At 25.7% G+C, this 12460-nt stretch overlaps 1 protein-coding gene across 1 annotated transcript in view; it reads left to right on the forward strand.

The window, feature by feature from the left end:
* LOC100209365 (SUMO-activating enzyme subunit 1) overlaps nt 1-12460 on the forward strand; it is a 57569-nt gene that overhangs the window by 41932 nt on the left and 3177 nt on the right. The window contains exon 8 of the mRNA XM_065799844.1: nt 1228-1297. Coding sequence (XP_065655916.1) covers nt 1228-1297 — 70 coding nt within the window. The remainder of the gene's footprint in view (nt 1-1227; nt 1298-12460) is intronic.

A 12460-nucleotide genomic window follows, 5' to 3' on the forward strand; every position in this document is an offset into this window, starting at 1 on the left:
GCATGATAATGAGAAGTGACCTTGCAGATGCTAACTTTGTAATCAATTGTATATATGGCTTCCATGAGAGGTCAGCAGTGTATAATAATCCAAGAAGATATAAAGAAGAGGATTTAATAAGAGGGTGGGCATTTATTAATTTAGGAATGTTAAAAATAATGTAATAATTGTTTGCAGTAACTGAGTTTTGTTGGAGTTGAAATTCACAACCCACTGCAGGTGTCTTATTTGTCTTTGTATGAAATACTGTTTTGCAAAGGATAAATGCCTCAAGGATGGTTATACAAACAGGATAACAATCCCAAACAAACAGCCTAATTAATTCTAGAATTTTTCAAAAAGAGCAAAAAGTTAATGTTTTAAAGTGGATGTCCCAATCACCTGACTTAAATCCCATTGAACATATATGGGAACATGTTGACTGTCAAATGAAAAGAATCAAGTCTTCAAATCATGTTGATTTGTTTAATAAAGTCAAAGAGATATGAGACTCAATTCCCATTGATGTTTACATTAATTTAGTTGACTATATTTTCTCTTTGCAAAATTTTTGTTTTAAAAAAAACACGTTTGCAAATTTTTGAACTTATCAAAATTGTTATATATATATATATATATATATATATATATATATAAATATATATATAATCTTTAAAAGCCATTTCTTGTTATACGATATTTTAATAAAAAAGGCAGCGTACAACTATTTTTTAAATATATTTTAGATATAATAATATATTAATATTTATATATTATTATATCTAAAATATATTTAAAAAATAGTTATACGCTACCTTTTTTATTAAAATCAATTTATATATATATATATATATATAAATTTTAAATTCAGTTTTACTCCAAACAAAGATACAAGCATCCACTGTTAAGTTGGGAATTACTAGAAAACAAAGTATATATATATATATATATATATATATATATATATATATATATATATATATATATATATATATATATATATATATATATATATATATATATATATATATATATATATATATATATAAATATATATATAAATATATATATATATATATATATATATATATATATATATATATATATATATATATATATATATATATATATATATATATATATATAACGATTATTGATAAGATTTCTTAATCAATCTTACTTGAATTTAAAATAAAAAAGAAATTGCAAATGTTAAAAAAAAAATTGAAATTGAAATTACTGTTTTAGTTTGGTAAGCTGCATACTCTATCCAGTCAATGCTGTAGTTGGTGGTGTTCTTTCTCAAGAAGTTATTAAGGTATAAATTAGTTTGAGGATTTTTTGCATATTTTTGCTTTCATGTGTATTTCATGTTCATCCTAAGACTTGATGTAAGTTTGTCTAGTTATAAGGTAATAAGGGTCTACATATTAGGTGATTACAATAATATTAGGTTTCATTCTTTTCTTTGCTATAATAAGACTTAAAAAACTTTATTTACTCTTTTTATCTTTATTTTTATTACGATTATTATTTTTATTACGATTATTTTATTACTTTTTTGTAATCATTGAATCAAAGAAAGGTGTTTAAGCCCTTTAACATATGTATAAACAATTAAAATTTTAGAATTATTAATGTACAGTTTAGAACAAGTTTTTGAAGTACAAATTGTTATTTTTTGGTTTCTGGCTGTAGGACATTTCCAAAAAAATCACGCATGTAAACTCGTATATGTTTTGTCTATTATTTTCATAATAATAAAACTGGCAATATCTAACTTAGTCTCATTTACTTCTAATAAACTGTCTTCATATTAGGTGCATTAGTATACTAGGTACAATTAAAAAAAAGTTGTAATATAATTTGTTCATATTACTTCTACTTATCAGATTTATATTTTTCTTCATGATTTATTAAATACTTAAAAGATCTTTTTATATATTTATGTAAACAATTTATTTTATTATAACAAAAATACTTACAAAAAAATACTTATATTAAAATAAAAATTAACTGTTTTATTTGTTTTAAATGCTTACTGTGAAACCTTTTCCAGTTTGATTTGGTTTATTATAAACATAAATATAGTGGCATTGGCATCTTTCATCTTTTTTTCTCTCTCGATAGTATATAAAATGTTAAGAGTCTGGTTGCTAACTCAACAAACAATCATAGAACTTTGTATTTAAGAGAATGCATAAATTATTTATTGATTAGGTTTAAATTTTTTTTGATTTTGTTGGATGATAAATGCCTAATAATAGCCCTATTCCCTTTAAGAACTCTTTTAGAATGCATTTCAGTAAAAAAGTACTTTTTATTAAATTTCTTTTCAAGATGCATCACTGCGTAACATCACTGTCACTGCATAGTCACAGTGATGTCACTTGCGATGAATGTTACTCTATGTTACTATGTATTCTATAATCAATACTCTACATACACCTAACACTTCTCAGATAATCTGCTTGAATAGTAGTAACATTTGATAATAAATTCATGGGTTCAGTAATATAATTCAGTAAGGTTTAAAACATTTAAATTGGTTATGCATGGTATAGTATATATTGTGAAATTTTCTCACATACTCATTATGATAATAATCAACTTGTTGTTATTTCCAAACTTCTTTTTAATAGGGCAATGCTTTTTATCTAGCTTCTGCCATTAAAACTTGTTTGAAAGTTTTGTGTTTAAAAGTTTCGTGTTTTAACTGTTGTCAATCTTTGTTGGTTAAAACTTTGCAGTTGTTTCATTTGCTGTAGAAACAATCATTTAACCAAATCACTCCCAACAAAGCTGCAAGCAACCACTATATAAGTTTGGAGTAGTAATTACGATCCTGGGATCCTAACATTTTTTATAATCCTAAAATCCTGAGTTCAATTTCAATCAAGGAGTTCTCTGTAGAATCTATCCAAATAGAGCGCAATAAAAAAACAACTAAAAGTGACAACAAATAATGTGTAACAATAAAATAATTTTTATTTAGTATTAACATAAAGTAATTGTATGTTTTCAGTGGTACAGGTATGCAAGTTATTGCAAAAGTTAGATTTTTTTTTAATTTTTTGCAAATTTTTGTAATGTCAGTTAGCATATACACAATATTATAAATGTATTACACTTTTATATTGTGTATATGCTAACTGAAATTACAAAAATTTGCAAAAAATTAAAAAAAAAAGTCTAACTTTAAAAAAGAGGTTATTAAGGTTTATAGGTATAATGAAAAATATTTTTTTAACAAATTTGTGGTACTTGCTGCTTTTTTAACAACTGTAAATAGTTATTTACATAAATATTTATTTACATATATAATTTTCTAAAATTCATGGAAGTTAAATTTTTCAAAAGCCTGCAATTCAACAAGATATTTTAATTATTCTTTAACATGTATAAAATTCTTGAAAAAATAACATTTAAAAAAAAGATGAACAAAGAGGTGTTTTTATTAATTTATTATGTTAAGTTTAAATTTAGAATTTTTAATATAAAATTTTAAGTTTAGTTTTTTAAATTTGAAATTTCATTATGTAACATTGAATTATGCAAAATACAGTCATTTTTAATTCTGCAAATTACAATATCTATAATTCTGATCAAGTTAAACACTATAAATCAAATAATTAAATTTTGTTTATAAATTTTGTTTGTGGATCCAAAAAAATTAGTTTGAAAATCATTTTAAGAATGCAGTGAAATATTTTTTTCTTGAAAGGCCTTAGCAAGTTAAATTACTTGTTAAATGTTTAAATGTTGAAAGTTGAATGTTATCAAATTTTATTTCATTACATAAATTTTCATTACATAATTCATATTTGCATCAGTAGTTTAACACTTTTTTTTTATCTCTTTTCTTATACAATTATAAAGATCATCATATTTCATTTCAAGTTTTTATACTTTTAAGAATTCATTCTTGGTAAATTTATGAATTTATTCTGCTTTGTATTTATTCTGCTTTGTGTTTATTTAGTGAATGTATATAAACATTTATATCATTTATATACTCTTGCATTGTAGTATGGCTAATAAATGTAAGCTATAAAAAAAATTCACTTTTTAGACCATTTTCCCAAAAACATTTAATGTTAATTTTAAAGTGCACTTCATGTTAAAATTTATAAAATATTATTTTTGAAGTTACTAGTTATTAGTATTTGTAGTTAAATCTAAGAATCAAATAATCATGACATAGGTGGGTTGTTTAAATTCCTTTTTTTTTATGTTTACTCACCTACCCAAGGCCAAGAAAGCAATTACAGTTCAGGAGGGTACTATAGTTGTAGTTACAACCCATTTTCAACTCAATAACTCTAAAACACAAACTTTGATTAACAAAGACGCTGTGCGGAGAAGCAAGTTAAGCACGGTACTACCAGGGATGATGTTAATTGAACCCAAAACTTTTTGTGGGTGTAAGATTGATGAAGAAGGGTGTGAAGCTAGTCAATAAAAAGTGTTTGTTTATCCCTAAATTCTTTTAGAGTTAAATGAAGATGATGAACTTGAGTCTTCTTTTTATTTGTAATTACTAGAATAAAGTCCTAAACATTTGGAGACAGTCAACTAATGGCATCATCATTGTTCAGAAGTTCTCTTTTGAGCCTTTTGACTCTTCCTTTATTTTTTCTTTCTTGTTGGCCGTTTTTAGTGCTCAGTTGTCATCATTTGCATTTTTCTGAATGATGTTGTAAATAAGCAATTTGATAAGTTTAAAAAGTCTTTTTAGAATTTTCAGCCAATTAAAAATAAAAATTTTGCTGACTTTCAAATAATTAAATAACTTTTTAATTAGTTTATTTAAACAATGAAAACAACTTTCTTCTTGTAAACAATTGTAACTTTAAAAATCCATATTTCAAATCCCTTTGGAGTTCCAATAAAAAAATGTTAGTGTTCATCTAAGGAGCAGCAAAATCATGATGAACTATCAGGGTTATTCATTTTTATATGCGTGTTTATTCATTCTTATATCTGCGTTTATTCATTCTTGTATGCGCGTTTATATGCGAGTCAACTATTCATAAAATCTCTAATACAACTTTATATTGTTGTGAAATCTTAATATTAACATTAATGTATTTGTAATGATGCGGTCTTCGTGAAGTTATTGGAAAATTACACCAATATAATATTTTGTGGTTCTGTATTTTAGATAAAAAGGATGATATTTGTAAATAATATATTCGCAGTCAAAAGATGATAAAACAGCTATAAACAAGCGAGTGAATTTATTAGTGTCAATTGGAAATGTTTAATAATTCCCCACAATATAAACAATAAATAGGCTATATAGACATATTTAAAATATAAATTAGGTTGTTGTCACTGCTATTTATTTAAAAAATGGTTGCCGAGCCAGCGCTGGATTTATGTAACTACGCATATGGTTGTAAAATGGAATTAAATTAAACTCTATAGTATCCATAATATTTTAAAGATGGGGTAATCAGGAATTTTTATTAATATTTTAATAAAGTTTCCTGATTACCCCATCCTTATTTCAAGCCCATTCTCCCTGTTTGTAAGTATGCTTTAAAATAGAAAAAAATTCTTCTGTTGGATTAAGCTGTGGCGTGTATGCTGGCAAATACTTAATAGCTATGCCATGACAGTCTAGTGCTTACCTAACAGAAAGGCTCCAATGGAGTTTACAATTGTCCTTAACAAGCACCGGTGCTTCCACATCTGCATTTCTAATCACTGGTGCCAATATTGTAGTAATGAAAGTACAAAATGAATCTGCATTCCAGCCTCCAGTTTTTGTTTCATAAGCCAGCACTCCCGTTGTTGAAACAACACAAATTTAGATAACATTCTTGCCACAATTTGCAGACGACTGTAAAATTGCTGGCGCACTTCTTAACGAATAACCATATGTGCTGTTAGTGTGCACATTAAATCTAGTTTCATCCAAATAAATAAGTTTTTCATTTGAAATTCCGTTAATTTTGCTTGCAAATGCATAGCGTGCATTAATAACTCGTTTGAGTTTCATTCGTCTGGCACATGCACAACACGCTTTCTTAATAAATCCAAGCGCTTGAGTTTTCTTGAAATAGTAGACTGAGACATGTTGAAGCCTGCTGCAGAAAGATTTTCTTTTATTGCTTCTTGTGTACATAGGTTGTTTTCTTGTACGCGTAATTCAATAATATTTTTTATTTGAGCGTTTATAGGTCTTTTACCTCATTTTTTTATTAGAAAACGACTTGAATTCAGTCATGTCGTCGAATTCTCCTCTATTTAACTTAACAACAAGATTTTGAATTGTGCACTTAGATAAATTAAGAGAAGTGGAAATGCTTGTTGATTCATTCCTTTCAGCTACTTGAGCATTTTAATGCACTCTTTTGTAACTTTTTTCCTTATCTTATGATTGGTTATTTTCTCTTCCATCCATAGGGTAAATGTTTGATATTAATAATAATTATAAATAATTAAATTTGAATCTAGATGAATGAATAATTAGATAAATAATAATTAATTCAATCAAAAATAAAGTTAAACAAAGACCTAATACTAAATTAAATAAACCATTATCGAATGTAAAAAGTCTTCGTTTTAAGTATTTTTAATCTTGTTTACCAGGAAACAAGAAAAATTTGTTTTGAAAAAACAAATTGCTTAAATATGCTTTTTTTAAATGCATATAAGAATGAATAAACGCGCATATAAAAATGAATAAATATGCATATAAGAATGAATAAACGCGCATATAAAAATGAATAAATATGCATATAAGAATGAATAAACATGCATGTAAGAATGAATAAATGCGCATATAAGAATGAATAAACATGCATATAAAAATGAATAGGCGCGCATATAAAAATGAATACCCTGTAAATAGTAAATTTTTTTAATTTATGTTTCGCAAATTCAAAATTAAAATGTGCTCTAACTTCACTCAAAACTTTAAATATAAAAACATAAAATTTAATATGTTCACATGTATCTTAATAAAAAAGTTTAGTTTTTAATCAAACTCTATAAAGACAAAACTTTTTTGTCTTGTTTAACTTATGTAACATAAAAACTGCAAATGTTCTTTCATTATTTTCATAAAATTTTTTCAAAATAAAAGTATAAAATCTGACCATTGATAAATTGAAGATGTTACCTCCATATCCAGAATAAAATAATGGAGATAATGCATTAAAATTCATGGCGAGAAAAACATTTTACAATTATGCTTTTTTATTATATGACATGGAAAAGAAACTTCAGAACCATTAAAAATAACTTGAATTAAATAACTTTATTATCAAAAATATAATTTTAATAAACTTTTATGTGTCTTTATCAATACTTATCTAAAAGTTAAAAATTGACTAAAAAAAGTAAATTTCACTATTTTTCCATTTTTTTGTTGTCAAACATGCCATTTATATATGTATAAGTATATGTATATATATATATATATATATATATATATATATATATATATATATATATATATATATATATATATATATATATATTTATATATATATATAAATATATATATATATATATATATATATATATATATATATATAAATATATATATATATATATATATATATATATATATATATATATATATATATAAATATATATATATATATATTTATATATATTTATATATATATATAAACATATAAATATATATATATATATATATATATATATATATATATATATACAGGTTGGTTATAAAGTTTTGAAAGTGACATCTTTAAACCAGTAGAAAAATAAAAATTAACACGCCAGTTTGGTATTTAATCTTTAATATGAATGCACTAAAAGTTTTATTTCGATGTGTCAATTTATTCTTTGTTTGAAAGCTATTTGAAGACTATTTTTACAATGGAAAAAACAAAATATCATTCAGTGATAAATGATTTTTTTTTGGAAGGTTTCTATCAGCAACAGAAACTCATATAAAAATGGTGAAAGGGTTATCTGCTCCTTTATTTCCAACTGTGCATTGATGGGTTTTAGAGTTTAATTGTGGTCATACAAGCATTGAGGATGATCCACGTAGTGGTTGTCCAAAAACTGCAATCAGAAATCATTGAGCAAGTACATAATATGGTTAATAAAAAATCAAGTTTGACTAAGTGTGAAAGTTTCTCATACCATAGGCATCTCAGATGAACAATTTCTCCATATTTTACATGAGGAATTATGTATAAAAATTCAAGAAAAACTCAATCGAAAACAAATTTCTCAACGAAATTTGGACCATTTTAAGCAGAATAAAACCGATTTTGTGTGTCGTTTTATAATGGATGAGGCTTAGATCTACCACCATGATCCTAAATTGAAACAAGAACATTTCAATTTAGTACAGTGAACTGAGCATGGTTGTTCAGCTCCAAAGCAGGTGAAGTGACAAAGGTTGGCAAAGAAGCTTATGGCATCCGTTTTTTGGGATGCAAAAAGAATTTTATTGATTGATTATCTTGAAAAAGGTAACATTATGATCTGTTCTGAATATTATTGTCAACTTTTGGATCAGTTGGATGCAAAAGTTTGTGAGAAAGGGCCTGGTTTAAACAAGAGGAAAATTATTTTTCATCAAGGCAATGCATGTGTTCACAAAAGGGACTTACCGGAATAATATCAAAATTGTGAAAAATAGAATAAAATCAAAAAGGGACTTTCCGGAATAATATCAAAAATGTGAAACAAGGAATAGGTTCGAAAATTCCAAATGCAGAATAAATGGAAGGCCAGTATTTTGCGGTTTTGAATTAAAGTGTAGTAATAATACTGTATAATTGTATAATTTATGCAATATAAACTAAAAGTTCTATTAGTAGAACAAAAAATATTGAATGTTTTGTTGTTGGCTATTTATAAAACGATTTAAAACAAGATGTTTTGATTTTATTTACATTTAATGTCAACAAACCATAAAAAGTTTAAAGGATAAAGTTATTTGTAAGTATGCAAAACTATATGTCAACTAATTCATCTGTTATATATGCAAAAAATTTCAAGAAAAAAATACTTTAAAACAAGGAGAGCAGGATAAAAGATTCTGCTTAATAAAACAATAAAAAAGGCTAATTAAAAAATCCTGATTAATAAAACAAGAATAGCATGCTAAAAGATCCTTTTTAATAAAAGATTATAAACAATACCCACTCTACCTCCAAATACCATGGAAAAATTACTATTACATGTAGCCATCTGGTCATTCTGTTCCAGAGTGTTTAACATTGTAAATACTAAAAAAATATTGAGCACACAATTTTAAATACATTGCTGGTATGGTATGTAGCTACCAAATGTTAAAAATTAATTATCATATTGTATTTTACAAGATGTTATTTAATAAAATTTCCATACCAGAAGTTATTGAGTTTATTATACAAGTTGCCGAGAGCTTAAATGAAAATATTTTACAAGTTGTCTCTTATCTTTACATAACGTTTTTTTATAGTTATAAAAATGCCCTACATGTTTATGTTGGAACACTTTCCTACTTACGAAATCATGCAGAATCTGTTTAGTGTGGTTTTTGAAGAACTTAAAACAAAATAAAGTAGAAATTAGAAAATACTGATAGATATGCATTATTTTAGTGTAATACTTGCATGCAATTATTCAAAGCATACATTATATCACCATTAAAAATTATTTGGAAAGATTTTCCATTGCTTTCTTTATTGAAAACACATTCTGATAATATTGACACAATAGAATATGCAAAATTATTACTCAATATTGGCCCAAAATGTTGCAAGATAACTGTTTAATATTTGATGAAATGTATTTACAGAAATATACAGAATACTTTGAACTTTGAACTAAAAAAATCTTGTCTAAATATTTCAAAAATGGTATACAATAGAAAATTGTTAAGAATATTCATTAAATAATTGGAACATTTCGTACATTCTAAAAACTGCTTCAGTTATAAAAATTGATAGTAATTGATTGAGAAATGAAACCATTGAAACTGTGACTATTATTTGAACAGTGCTTTTGGTGTGCAAACTTATATATTGTATGGATAAGTTCTCTAACGACATTTGGGAATATTGAGTTTCTTAAAAGTTTCTTAAATTTGCATGTGCAAATTAAACTGTTTATTGCGCGTGCAAATTAAACTGTTCATTTAAACTGCTGTTCTCTATTGTAGATAATGCTAACTTCGTGTAAAGTTGATGCGATATTTAAGTGAAAAGTTAGGAAATATTCATCGAACTCTTAAATAAGTTTCTTATTGAAAAGTGTCTTAGTATAAAAAAGTTTCTTAAGATTTTCTCCTAGTACTAGTTTTTTTTAAAAAAAAAAAAAAAGTCTGATCAGAAAATCATATTTTCGATGTTAATCATTATAATGAGTTTTCAATCTTATTCCGTTTTTATTGTTTTCAACATTATTCAGAAAATCACATTTTCGAAGTTAATCATTAAAATGAGTTTTTGATCTTATTCCGTTTTTATTGATTTTGATGTTACGCATTTGTGAATTTTGATATATAAAAACTTCTCGATATTAATCTGAAAATCACATTTTCGATCTTAATCATTAAAATGGGTTTCGGTCAATTATTTTTCGATATTAATCATTTTTTCGATCAGTTCATTTTCGATACTATTCCGCTTTCCCTATTTTGTGTAGTTTAACCACTTTTTATTAATTAATTTTTTATGCTGATTTCGAATTACTTAATAATTTTTTTTTCGTTATAAATATTTGGCCTTCTACTTCATTTTCAATAAATGTGATTATTTTGACAAAACAATCAATTGTTAAATTAAATGAATTCATTATTATTATCAAAGCAGAATCCAGAATTTTTCTTTTCATTTTATCAATAAAACACGTAATCAATATGTGTAATTATAAATACAACAAAAAATTAGGTATTATACATGAAATTACACCATATAAGAAATAATTTGTAACAATTACTAGTGAAAATGCGAATAAACTTCATTGCAACCAAGGTGCAGTGAATTGAGTTCTTTCTGAGTATCAAGTGGTCTGAGTTTCGATGTTGGCTCGTACCAGATAAGCGATATTGGTAAGGAAGAAGGTGTAAGCTTCTTAGTTAAGTTGCTCTTCCACGGTGCTTTGTGATAAGACACTTAGTTCTTCTGGAAGCACCTTAACAACTAAAAAAAGTCATCATAGGTAATTGTGGATTGTTGTAAAGACTTTCCAAGTTAAGTAGAAACTTTAAATTATTAGCTTATTCTTCTGTAGACATGACGGTGTTTTTTTGTATTTTTATCATCAATTATGATTTTAAACAAAGTGGATCTTCGCTGCCATGATCTACTGTATTACTAAAATAAACATCCCATTCATAAATCATTTTTGACATTTAACAGATCTTTTTCTATATATTTATTGACATCTGATTCGCAAGTAAATGGACTACCTTGTAACTTTAAACAAGCTTATATATAATATCTCTTGGACGCCTTTTCAATGTAAAGCTTATTTTGCTAACCCGCTCTGTCTCAGTTGTTTCTGTCACTGGTTCCAACTCTTTTATATTTTCATATAACTATTTTATGTTTTTTAACAATGACACATTTCCCGAAATATTTCTTAATTACATTAATCTTGATTTCACAATAGTTTAGATGTTTAAGTATTATCACGAGGAATTTTTGTAATCGACAGCTGGTTGCAATGAGTGTCACGCTGGCGCTTAAGTTCAATGTTGTTTGTAATTACCCACGTTCCTGGTAGTACCGCGCTCAAGGTTCGTGTTTCGGAGTTATAGAGTTTAAAGAGGGTTACAACCACTATTAAGTAGCCTCCTCACCTGTAGTGGTCTTCTCGGCCTTGAGGAGGTGAATAACAAAAAAAAAATTGTTTTAATAATTGCAAAAACCTGATTAAAAATATAATAAATCAGTTATTCCATTATTGTATCTTTTTCCAAACCCATAATACTTTCTTATTTTCTGTTGAAAAAAAATAGCTAAGTTTTGCAAAACTATATTTGCAAGAATGATACAGTTTTCAGATGTGTATTTACGAACTGCTTCCACGTAACTGCTTTAAACGTAACTTTCATTATTTTAATTCAATGTTATCCAATCAAAATTTAAATTGCATAAGTTTTAACATAAAGTTGCATAACTTTACACGCAAAGATTTCTATTTTTTAAGTTTTTTAAAGTTTTAAAAATATTAAAAATTGAATAAGAAGGTTTATCACAAAAAAAAAAGCAAAAACTGAATTGTTTATTCAACTTTTTTTTTAAATTAATTAAGAACAACTGGTTAAACAAAAAATATAGAATTTTGGACCCTCCTTAGTAAACCACACTAAACAGTGTAGTTTTCTGGATATAATAGAGTCAAGAGGGTCTCTTGTGGATTGATCTTACTTCATATACAGAAATTTTGTCTATTGATTAACCTGTTAGGCCTAAAATGAGCCTTATTGCTGAAAACAATTTGACGATAAAACCATTGGTCAGTTGCTAACTGTCCTAGAGTTCAATCA

The sequence above is a fragment of the Hydra vulgaris genome, chromosome 06 (assembly GCF_038396675.1).
Source record: "Hydra vulgaris chromosome 06, alternate assembly HydraT2T_AEP".
Classification (NCBI taxonomy): Eukaryota; Metazoa; Cnidaria; class Hydrozoa; order Anthoathecata; family Hydridae; genus Hydra; species Hydra vulgaris.